This window comes from Danio aesculapii, chromosome 23 (assembly GCF_903798145.1).
Source record: "Danio aesculapii chromosome 23, fDanAes4.1, whole genome shotgun sequence".
Taxonomy (NCBI): domain Eukaryota; kingdom Metazoa; phylum Chordata; class Actinopteri; order Cypriniformes; family Danionidae; genus Danio; species Danio aesculapii.
This window is the reverse complement of record NC_079457.1, coordinates 39928447-39941273: the sequence shown is the minus strand read 5'-3', so window position 1 is coordinate 39941273 and position 12827 is coordinate 39928447. Positions and strand designations below refer to the sequence as shown.

The 12827-nt window shown below is 37.2% G+C and overlaps 1 protein-coding gene and 1 long non-coding RNA gene across 2 annotated transcripts in view; both read left to right on the top strand.

Annotated features, from left to right (window-relative positions):
- Window positions 1-7117, top strand: part of fam120c (family with sequence similarity 120C) — a 24918-nt gene extending 17801 nt beyond the window's left edge. Inside the window, exons 15-16 of the mRNA XM_056449697.1 lie at window positions 1770-1833; window positions 1912-7117. Coding sequence (XP_056305672.1) covers window positions 1770-1833; window positions 1912-2193 — 346 coding nt within the window. The 3' untranslated portion in view covers window positions 2194-7117. The remainder of the gene's footprint in view (window positions 1-1769; window positions 1834-1911) is intronic.
- A 1771-nt stretch (window positions 7118-8888) lies between these two features.
- On the top strand, window positions 8889-12097 carry LOC130217604 (uncharacterized). Its single transcript, XR_008835879.1, has 2 exons — window positions 8889-8994; window positions 11836-12097. It is a non-coding gene; the product is annotated as an uncharacterized LOC130217604 (long non-coding RNA).
- The last annotated feature ends 730 nt before the right edge of the window (window positions 12098-12827 follow it).

Genomic DNA, 12827 nt, shown 5'->3' with positions numbered 1-12827 from the left:
TGTGGTAGAATCAAACTATTTCTGCCATGTGTCTAATAAATGTGCAGTTTAATATTTGCAATATATTATAATAGAATATTTTCCCTTCATTGCAAAATATGAGCTAAATTTGATCTGTTACAAAGATTATAAATGTAGTGCATACCAGGTATTATTTAATTTATTTGGAAAAAATATGACATAAATCAGTGTTTAAATTAAAAAAATTGACTGCTTAAATATACAAACATTTTAAAGATGGCATTCCCCAAAATTAGATTTTTTATTACATTTTTATAGCTAGGATAATGGCTAATATGGACGTGTCTGTATAATTATGATCTTTATTTGTAGTTGCGTGAAGGAGTTTGCGCTTTCATTTCTTAAATGAGAAATTGTATGGAAGCAGACTTAAAAATTTAGGATCACCTTCAGTTCAGTTGTAGTTAATAACTTTCCCATTTTGGGCCAATTATTAAATTAATTGATATTGTTAGGTAATTTTCACAGATTTTTAAAATGCCATCTCATGTCAAATTTCATATAAAGTTTTGAATTTTGAAATATTAAATTGATTATTTAAATGATTTATACCAGTGGTCCTCAACCTTTTTAACACAGCGGACCGGTCAACGCTGGTTGGGTGTTTCATAGGCTGTAGGTTGCTAGCTGACTGTCAACCATTTTCTCAGAGGATGACATGCTGACAAAACCTAGCTGTCACTCTGATACAAGTTTTATTTATGGAGAAAATGACAAAGCAGTGCCGTGTTTGGGTGTTCAATGTTACAGAAATTTGTACATTCCATAAAAGCTGAAGCTGATCGGTCAGTTCTTGCCACATGACTTGCGGTGCGCTCACAGGATTTATTCAACTGTGCATCTGGTCTGGTCTGTTTCCTTCATTGGAAACAACAAACTTGTGTAAACTCTAGAAAAGACGCGATATGTGAATGGCCCCTAAAAGGCCGATGTCATTTGGGATCTCCAGCAGTTGATCTTCTTGCTCATCCATAGTGCATTCAGCTGATTTGTTGACAAAGGGGTCGCTGATTTATTCCTTGTCAGTTCACTGGTTCTTCACTGGGCCTTTTCCTGTTAGCAAAGAAACTTTTCAAAGACGTCTATTTCTCACTCATTTTGCTGTTTGTGGGTTAAATTTTGGGGCTCAAGTGACTGAGATGTTACTGAGAGAATACAGTCTTTTTTTTCTTTTTTTTAAACAAAAAGACTTTTTTAAAATAAAAGATTGTTCAGACTCAGATAATTAATAAAATTGAAATAATTAATGATTTCTTGTGCAGCCTGCTACCAATTTATCCACGAACCGGTACCAGTCCGTGGCCCTGTGGTTGAAGACCACTGATTTATACTTTAAAAATAAGAAACAAAAACTGCCAATAGTTGTTGTCAAGCCACTGTAGCTAAATAATATATTCAGATAGTAAAATGGTGGATTCATTCACGGATAATAAGATGTCTTTAGAAATGGACCTTTAAATCATTGGTTTGCTCAATTTGTTCTGAAATCGATTGATTCTTCAACAAAACACAGCTGAATTTGCTCAGAGATGTGTAGCTGTGACTTTATGGATGCAGTCACGCAACATTTTTTTGAGTGTGAACTGTTGACTAAAGGCTGGAATAGCAGTATTGTATGAAAGTATTGTGCATTGTTGGTGCATTTTGGCAGTTGTATTTTTCATATAGTATTATGCAACCATTCATAAGCTTTGATTTGGGTCACATTTGTTTTTTTAGTTTTTTTTTAACATGTTTCCTTTTCTCAGAAGGGGTAAAGACTTGACAATGAAAGGAAGAGGAGGGAAGAAAGTGATCACCAACAGAACACAGGTCAGCCTGATGCATGATTTAGCTTGTAGGTATATTCGTAAGTGGAGGTATTGATTTTTTTCTTCATGTTTCTTGTAGACCCTATCCTCTTCACCTCCCTCATCCAGCCCCCCAAAGCTGATGGAGGACACTAAATCAGTGGGGCGGCCCGCGGAGGGAACGGGACCTGCGTCACAGCAGCTGAATGGCAGCTCATCAGGAAGCGCCACTGGTCAAGCTCTTGACCTGCCACCACTGGCCCAGCCAATCCAGTGTGCCTTAGCCAGCAGAGACAACCAGTCAGGAGATGGGGTAGAGGTAGAGGCCCCTTGTTGCCTTGACGACTGCCCATCAGATGGTGCACTACAGAAAGAGGAATAATTACATCCCATAATGTAATAAGAATGAGAGAGTGAGAGGGAATGATCTAAGGTCGACTGCCTTTTTTCCTTGCAAAATTGAATCTTTAGGGCACAGTAGCCACTTTGTGTTGTCATGGTATAATTTATGATGCTGCACATGCTGGAAGCATCAGATGGACAGTGTCAGGAATGAGAGCCGGGTCTGTTTTTTAAACTGAGCAAGTTTAAATCAAAACCCTCGATTGCACATCACCCTGAATCTTCGGATTCTGGACCTCATCCTTTCCACTGGGCCATCAGTGTTGTAGCATCGTGAAAAGCTCTCGAGCCTTTTTTTGTTTTCACACCGTTTTCTTTTTAGACCTACGGTGACCTTATATGTATGATTGCCTAAAATGGCTACCAAAAGCCCCTTATTGCCCAAAGTATATTTACAAATGAACCTATTCGAAGCACTTACACACCGTGTCCGAGTTGCACAGCAGCACCTGTTCTAAAGTTTCCACCACCATTACACCTGGTTGTCCGACACAGGTGAGGATTCATGTCAACACTGCCCTGAATTCAGTAGACGGGTGGAAACCGATGGAGAACGTGGGTTGTATTTGTATGTCACAGTGTGCATTCACACACACATGGTAGTTCTTATTTTTGTTTGATTTTAGATATCTTATCAAAGAGTGATTTGCATGTGAAGAAGTAAGTGGCTTCAGCACAGGGGCCACGGGCGGCCCAGAAGTCCAGGTTTGCGTAAGAGGAACGGAGAGAGTCGTACGGGTTACACTCTGCATTGCAGCAAGCTCAACCTCTGTTGCTTTTTCTCACATGTAGACAATCTATTTCTTATAGGCCCAAGCCCCATTTGAGTATTAGCAGTACTTAAGCTACTAAAATAGCTACAATTTTTATTTTTAAAGCACCTTAAGCCCAAAATGATACATATGCAAGTTTCCCCCTCCACGTGAGGAAGAAGTACCCCTTAAAATTGATTGTATTTTAACATAAAGCACTTAAAATGTTATTTATGATAGTACAGCGCTACATAGAGACAATAATTGGGTTAATTGATTAACTTCCTTTTAATGAGCAGCAGACCGTCATTTCTTTAGACAGTTTAACTGTCCGGATGAACTTATTTACCTTGCGTGTTGCTTAACAGTATGACGTACAAATCAACACCAAATGAATGTGAGAACAAAGTGTGTGGTAATCTGCACTTTGTTTTAAAACCATAAGAAACACACTGGGTAGTTCTCGAACCAGGATAAATTTAAAAAAGAATCGAAAATAAAATGAGTCGAGGGCTCTGCCAGATTTAGGGAGGAAGCAGTGTGTTCAGAAGGAACCGTGATACTGTTTGACATCCCAGCCGTTTGTATATAGACCCAAAATGTACATGATCCTGTTCCGCGATGACGTGATTTAGGGAAGTGATTTTATCAGTGGATCGAGAATGCACACAGTCCCTCAGACAAACCTGCCGTTTGACATCTCTCAGCTTCACGTTTCAGTTTGGGGTTTTTATCCTCTTGTTGTTCGCGTCTCCTCTGTGCCTTGTGCATGTGTACCATGTGGATGCTTATTTTTTGTACATGTGCATTCTCCCGCCATCGCTAAAATCATTGCAGTTTTGTTACACTCAAAAGTAATTATTGAACAAACCTTAGGATCACCTTTTATTGTGACAAAGTCATTTAAAAAAGCAAAAAAAAGCAACAAAAAAAAATGGAGTCTGTGCTTCTCCAGACTGTTTTGTGATCTGTCCGTCTCGTCTTGTTTTCGTGACAGTCCTATGAACTCATGCACTTCTGTATTCGAGATAGTTGAGGCGATTGGGCTTTAAAGTCAAACCTCAGCGAAACACCTGGATGATTAAAGTCGATCTTGCTCTCCTAATGACCATTTGGCATCAGATGGTTAGGATTAATTTTACTCACATGTTAATGTTTTAAGTCCATTTTAAAAACAAAATACATGTTTTGTACCAATGATTTGTTGGACGTAATGAATGAGAATTTAAATATAACTAATACACTTAAGAGAGGATATTGCATTTAATTATCATAGTTTAAAAATCTGTACAATTGACAATGTCAAGATTACATCACAGCTTTCTATTGAAGTTAAGATGCACCTTATTTTGTTAAGAAGTTAATATTATATTTAGTGCCACTAAAAATATATCGAAAGCTCTTTAAATCAGACACCCATTATAGTTACGTGTCTATGTATATTCTGCAGATTCTCACTCTTGAGGAATCCAGACAGATCACCCCGTCAGAAATATCGCAATGACCTGAAGCATGCATTACCAATGCAGTTTGCTACGGACAAACAAATGACAGTGATTTATCAGAATACGTGACAATACTGGACATACCGGACAGACTTTAAACCAAGAAGAATCTTGACCGTAGTGTGACTGGTAGTATTGGTAAACTAATACACTACGCCGTCATGCACGCTAGAGCATTTTAAATCTCAACCTTAGGTTGTCACATTTTATTACGAGTTAAGTACAGTAGTGCTAGTTTTCGAGAGAGGATCTCCAGCATGTTAGTGCATATGAACATGCATACACACACACACATGCACACACACACACCCGTTAATGGAATTTTGGTTCATTCAGAATAACTGTAGATCCTTTTAATGCATTCAGTCCTGTTTTATCTGTGATTAACAGCCGTTTCAGTTCGTTTTTTTTCTCTCAGTGTGTTTGTCATAGAGTATCATAACTCCTTCACATTTAGTTTTAAGTATAATCTAAGAATGGAACAGCGTAAGCCGAAATAACAGACACCAAATAAAGATATATAATCTCTCTCTCTCACACATAAACATAGTACCTTTGTTATACCTGTAGAGAGACATCAGTTAGTATGAGGGAGATAAAAAAAAAAATTGTAAAACGTTTGCATATTCTTCAGATATTAATGTATTGTCCAGAGTGTTCATTTCTCTTATAATTATTTGGATACTTAATTTGCCGTTTCAGATGCTTGGTTCCAAAGTTACCCTCTCCAAAGCTTCTCTGCTTTGCTCTGTTCTAGACTGCTGCTTGAAACTCTCATTCATACATTTATGGAGAATCACGTGAGAGTAAAATATAGGTTAAAGAATATCTAGTGGATAATATTTGTGTTGAATGAGAAGGATGCTCTGGAGGTCAGCGCACATGCTCTAGAGGCTATTGGAACTCCAGATGTTGGATTTGAATTTTGAGTTTTATTTTGCTCAAATATGGATTATCACACGCTTTCGTTTTCATTGGTTATTAAGTCACAATTCAAATCTTCTCCCTCAACTTTTGTCTCCTTATTTTGTTGTTGTTGAAGAATTCTTGCCTTTGTTTTCCCCTCAGCATCTCTCCTTACGTGTTCATACTAACAGTGGGAGATTTTTATAATTAGTCTGATAATCTGTGTGTAAGAAATCTTAGACGAGAGTTGGTAACATTTTCAACAGCGAACAGAGAAATTTACCTTCTTTGGTTTCATTCAGTTGTGAAATTGTGTTTTTACTTACTACTTTAAAAATTGTTATTACAACAGCTACTCCTTTGACCGTTGCTACATTTAGTATTACAATTTGCTTAGCGGAGATAACTAGATCTTTTTCAACTGTAATAATTGCAATTTTCCTCACCTCTATCTTGTATGGTATCGTTTCAAACCACTTCACCATGATGATGTAATTCTCACAGAAATAACCCATTATATAGATAGTCTTTTTTTGCTCAGTCAAATCACTTTGAGCAAATCTAATTTGCTTCCTTGCACACAAAGCAGACTAATATACATCTGTGTGACATTAATTTTCAACCAAAGTAAATTTCTGGAAGCTTGCTTTCCAGTATATAGTCAACAGTCTTGATTCTCTCTTTCTGGATCCTGTATATATGATTCTACAGCTACGTGTTTTGAGTAATTGAGATATTAGAATACGTAAGGGGTCCGTAATCAGATGCTTAATGAAGAAAATGTGACGTTTACATCTTTTTGGTGAACCGTGGCTAAATCTTGTATCGTCCAGTTTCATTGCTAAAATGAAGATTTCCTATGTTTTTGTTTTTATCCTCTCAATTGGAGCCTTGGACGCAGCTCTTCATAGCGAATAACCCTAGAACCCTTCTTCAGCTCCCATGCACATGTATTGTCCCTCTGAGAAATGTAGCTTCAATGTAGTCATGGATAGGTTAAGTGTGAACACATACTGTAACCAAGCGTGCGCAAACACACATACACACATGCCACAGCTATTTTGGTAAAGAGTTTTGCCTGTGCATTCCTGTAGATTTGTGTCTGGACCTCCGATCTGACTCTTGCTTTATAACTGTTCCCCCTGTATCCTGGCTCTTTAGCCCTTCACTCCACAGGACCACCAACGCTGTGGTCAGGTTTCAGTCCTAGTCTGATAACAGCAATGTGTTGTGTACAGTGGCCCGCTGACATCCTACATTTTCTGGAAATACGTATAGCGTTTATATCTCACCCCCATTGCTTTTCAAGCATGTGCCCCTAAAACCGTGGAGTTAAGACAAATCCATTTGTAGGCAACACATTCTGTCTTCTGTTCTTGGAAAACTGATCCGCTCATCAACACAAACGCATTGATGCATGCATCAAGATCTCCAAAAGCTCCAAAAAAAAACTTGTGAAGTGAAGGGTAAAGTTCATTATTATTATTGCTGTTATGGTTATGATCGTTATTAACAATTTCTCATTTTAGTATAAAAGAAAGCACCTGATTGTTTTGGAAAGAAACTTTTTCTTTTTAATTTGTCTTGCTGTTGTGGTCTGATTTCACAATGGATTGGGGAGAAAAAGCCCATAAGGCTCAGAGAGAGAGAGAGAAAGAAAGAGAGATAAAGTTGGCAGTCATGTTTGTATGGTTGGGAAATGACTTACAGTGCTGAAATAAAATTTATTCTTTTAGTAAAATGGACTTGGCATTTTTATTTTCTTCACTAAAAAGATGTAAAATGTAATTGTTTAGCAATGTTTTTGTTAAAGTTAGTTTTTTTTTATTGGTATATGTTGTTCCATGAAAAACATTAACATCCAAGGAACCCCTACATGCCACAAAACCTTGTTTATAGTGGAGAAATCTTTCATTAGACTATTGAAATGTTCTTCAAATTAAGAAAGTTTTTAGGGCCAGGGAATTACAAAGTGGAGAATTGTATTTGCAGAAAGAGCATGAATGGAAAAAAGTTAAGTAAAATAATCTTACAATGAACACATACTATGAAGTCAACAAATAAAGTAAATAAACTAGGGATACTCTGATCGGGATTTTTGGAGCGGATACAAAGTACTGATTCCTTGTCATGGTGATTGGCCGATACAGAGTACCGATTCTCATGGTTCAAGCTTTATAAAAAATTTAAATATTGCATAAAGCACATTTTCACTCAAAGTATGATACTTAAATGGGCATCTCTCCTTTCCGAGTATAAATGATGTTTATAATCCCTTAAACACATCTCCTATAACCGTTTAGTGTGGACGCGTTATGGTCAGAAGCAGCTTTACAAAAACTAATTGATATAACATTAAAATTTGGTAAGAAAAATGACTAGCAATGCACTTTAGAAACGTTGCAAATGATGGAAGAATAATTCAACTTGCTTCAATGAAGAGAAAGTTCGGAGTGCATATTTGATTTATGAGAAGTTAAAATGCATCTTTCTCTGCTTGTAAACCCGTAAACGAACGCTTGCGATCGATTCATGTGATCGGCCAGATTAGCAAGTACCGATCGAGTCAGAAAATGTGATTATTGTCCGATGCCGATCGATCGGAGCGTTCCTAGAATAAACAGTTAATTACAAAATATTCATTACAAAAAATTTGATTAAATACATTTACTGGATGCTAGTATACAGTACAATAAAGGACACTTGGAAAACCATGTATCTCTTTACACTATAAATGTAATAATTTTATATGTATTATAATTTATTTAAACAACATGTTTCTTTTAATTTAGGATTGGTCCCTTGTAAGATAATCAGGTTTGGGATCCGTGGCATAAAAGATAAAAAAAATAAATAAAAAGAAACTTGCTCTGCCTGCCTTAGGGAACCAATTTTGTTAATCTATGGTAGATTCTCCAATGTAGAGCAAAATACCATTTATAACACGCCGTACATGGCTCAGTGGTTAGCACTGTCGCCTCACAGCAAGAATTTCACTGGTTCGAGTTCCAAACTGGCCCAGTTGGCATTTCTTTGTAGAGTTTGCAAGTTCTCTCCATGTTCGCATGCGTTTCCTCCGCATGCTCCTATTTCCCCCACAGTCCAAAGACACTATGTGAATTGGGTAAACTAATTTGGCCTTATTGTATGAGTGTGTAAATGTGTGTGTGTTTCTCAATACTGGGTTGCGGCTGGAAGGGCATCCAATGCGTAAAACATATGCTGGAATAATTGGTGGTTCATTCCTCTGTGGGGACCCCTAATAAATAAGGGACTGAGCCGAAGGAAAATGAATGACCCAACAACATCTATCAATAGAAATGTTGGCTAAACTGAACTTTATGTAAAAATACCAATTTCAAATTGTGAAGGGAAACTTTGTTCTCAATTTTAACACTTTTAAAGTTTCCTCTTTTTGCATTTGACAACCACAAAGCTGTTCTTTACAGATGTTGTGGTTGGTTAAATCATGCAGCTGTGAAATGAAATGAAGGCGGGTCGGATCACTCACGCAGTGGGCAGGTCACCTCAGAGGCAGATCTGCGCGCCTGCAGACACTGTATCTCCATTCGGGCTGCTCATGTAAGATGGCGGTATCGTGTACTGTCGCGGTCTCAGGTGAGCGAAAACCACGACCCTTCTCTTATATGACATTGCCGCGAGCACTAACTGCATTTGCCTTGTATCTTTTACCAATATAAAGTAATTTACCTTTAATGTCATAACGAGGCTTATTTTTGAACGCGTTAATTGATTATCAATCGTGGTAAAGCAACCGCCATTTTTGTATTTGTTAGCATAAATATATTATTAAGAGTATATGATTATTATAATGACACGAGAAAAGCAAAGGAATGTAAAAGATGTGTGCAGGTGTACATTTTATTTCGTGCTAAATCTTATATTTCAAGCAGCAGGTCATGCAGTCTCGATATGATGGTGTCAGTTTGATTTTAAAGGTGCAATTTCTTGATTTTCACTTGATAATCTCTCTCGTGTTTCTGTATGTCATGATAAAGTTAATCTAACAGTTCGACAAAAAGACGTCAGATTGACAAGTAATATCAAGCTTCTAACAGCTGTTGATTCCTGAGACAAGTACTAAGTTGATAACCTATGGAGGGTTTACTATAGTAACTGACCATGTGGACAGTCATTATCACCTCCCTCAGATTGTTTCGAGACAGAAATGTTTTGCTCTGCTGAAATGTGCACATATCGAGATGATGGTTTGTGAGTTATGGAGCATGGAAGCTTGATATTCTAGTTAGTCTGAAGCTAAAAACTAGCAGACCATCACAGACCAGGACAGGAGTCTAGAAACCAGCATGATTTATACCTCAGCTATTGTATCAGCCATCTTCCAGTCAGGATGGGTTTTAAACGTTTACATTTTGGCCACTGTACATTTCTTTATGTATTTTTATATGTAAACAGTTTTGCAAAGGAGCTATTCTGTATTGTATGCTTTAGTGTTATCATAGCCTAAAGGAATACTAAATACTATGTAATTTTTTTTAATAAAATTCAACATCGTCTGGTGGTCTTTTATGAAGCTCCAGACTGCTCTCAACACATTCATGTTTAGTAAAAATTTTCAGTTTCTTAAACAGATGAATCCTTTCCCTTCACAAGACCTCAGTGTAAAATAATGAGGGTGTTTATTTTGTTTTAATTCTCAAAGTGCGAGTAGTCGTTGACTTACATTTTATGAATCACCAAGAACCACAACTTTGGATAAAATTAACCTTCATGGTTAAATCTTGTAACGACATTTTAAATGACCCACGGATGAGTCATTTCCCTACTGAAAAAAACATCTTAAACCAGCCTAGGCTGGTTGGCTTGTCTTAGAGGGGTTTTGGCCACTTTCAGGCTGGTTTCCAGCCTGGTCTTAGCTGGTCAGGCTGGTAGATGACCAGCTAAAACCAGCTTGACCAGTCTAGCCAGGCTGGGAGCCCAGCTAAAACCAGACTGGTCAAGCTAGTTTAAGCTGGTCATTTTTCAGCCTGACCAGCTAAGACCAGGCTGGAAATGGCTGGAAACTAGCCTGGAAGTGACCAAAACCCCTCTAAAACAGGCGTAGGCTGGTTTAAGCTGTTTTTTTTTTTCAGTAGAGTTAACAGTAAATATTATTTTTGTGTGTAAACTTCCTATTTAATATCACTCAAGGACCAGTTCTAATACATCTAGATACAGCTACACCTTTCTCGCATAGGCACTGGCCGGTATAAGATTCTGTCACTATTATAACCATGGATAAAAATATCACGGTTTCACGTATTGTGATTACTGCTCTAAACTATTCTTTTTAAATGTCTGGGTAAAAAACAACAACCCCCCCACCCGCTAACACAATGTATTTTTTTTTGAGAAACATTTGAAATATTTTAGAGCAGTGAGCATGTCAGGCTAAATAATTAATTCAGCATTTCTTCTGCTGTCCTCATTGCTTTCAAAAGCACAGATTTCTTTACAGTTTGAAACAGCATCTTTGGAGATCTTTTCTGCTGGAGATACCTAAAGTAAAAAAAAACACACACACCATAGCAAACACACCACAAACTTTAGTAATGAATTTTGCACCGCGCGCACGCGGTTTTTAGATTTTTGGTGCGTTAATCTAGTTAATATTATTCAGAAGGTCATGATTCGCATTCATTAAATAATTACTTAATATCACTTTATTTTACATTCTTAGGAGATACAAAACACAGACGTTTCAGTCCAATGCCTTCCTCAAGTGCGTGACACAATCCTCTCACTCCACCCTTTTATCCCACATTCAATCACATAGCTTCATTAGTTAGACCACCACTCAACAGCTAAAAACTCTCGTTTCAATATACTGTAATTAACCACGCAGGAAATATTTTCTTTCACCTTTATTTTTAAAACCTTGACTTTTCCAAACAGCGGTATACCTTGAAAACGGTTATCATCCCACGCCTATTCTCAAATCATCTTTACTTCACTGTAAAATGCAGGGTTGTAGTAAATCAGAGAGCACTGTGAAATATAGTTCTGCATGTATTGTAAGATGTGCACTCTATCGTAAATCACTATTTAATAAACAGCGTTCATGTTTATATTGCCATTGCTTTCTAAGCTTTTTACTGATCCTAAAATGGCAATTTATTTATCACATCAAACACTGCAAAGCAGCAGATCCTCATCCATCTCTTTGTTGTTGGTGGTATATCATGACTCATATTTCAAAAGATGAGATGCATTGCCAGAAACCTGCCCACACTCTGTGGCGTGGATGTTTGATCAAGGTTAATACTGGGTTAAAGGATGGTGATGACGACAGCCTTTCACTGTGGGATTTATGAAAATCAAATTAGCAATTGCAAGGGTGGTGCATTATATTTTGAATAAAAATAGCACAAATAAGCAAACGTGTTTATGGTGCTGCTGCTGCTGACACGTCTTTCTGCCTTTTGTCTCCTCCCGCAGGGTAGCAGGCATTGGGGGCTGTGGAATGAGGTAGTAGTTTGTATAGTTTGGGATCACACCAGATCTGGGAGATAACTATACAGCCTACTGTCTTTCTCACAGCTGCTCCTTCACATCAGACCCTCCAATGATGGACCTTCACACAGACAGGGCTTTTGTGAAGAGATGAAATTGTGCATCTTTGTACTTTTCTGAGAGGGAAAATTGTAGAGACATGGTGAACTACAGTTTAATAAATAAAACATTGATGTCAGAAATCATATTCATGACTCGTCTTTAGTTGATGGATAAAGGGATTGTTCAACAAAAAATTTTAATTTATTCTCTATTTACTCACCCTCAAGTGCTTTCAAACCAGTTTGTTTCTTTTTTTTGTCTGTTAAGCACAAATGATGATGTTTTACAGAATGTTAGAAACCTTCAATGTTCTTAGGAAAAACGAATACATTTTTCAAAATATCTTTTGGTTCAACAGAAGAACGAAATTCAAACACTGATATGTGAAGCGTGAGTAAATGATGACAGAGTTTTCAGGTTTGGGTGAACTTATTTATTTACTTTTGGCTTAGTTCTTTATTTATCAGGGGTCGCCACTGAGGAATGAGCTGCCAACTATTCCAGCATGTTTTACGCAGCGGATGCCCTTCCAGCTACAGGTTTGGATGAACTATCCCTTTAAAAGGTGTTCAGAAAAGGTGTTCAAAATTTTACTGCCAACTATTTTTTTAAACATTGTTATTGTAGTGAAACCATGGTAACCACAAATTACCCTTAAGTTAAGCCATATAAACTGGTTATACATGTCAACATGGTTACTACACGTTTACTATAACGGTTAATTTTTGTAGTGGTTTGTCAGTCTGGACATTTGAGACTGTAATCTCTTCATTTCCGTTTCACTGTTCATTCTTTATATATACTTTAAATGTACGTACTAGATTGATTTTGTTTTTAATATTCCTAAATTATATGGCTCATAAATTTGTATTAAA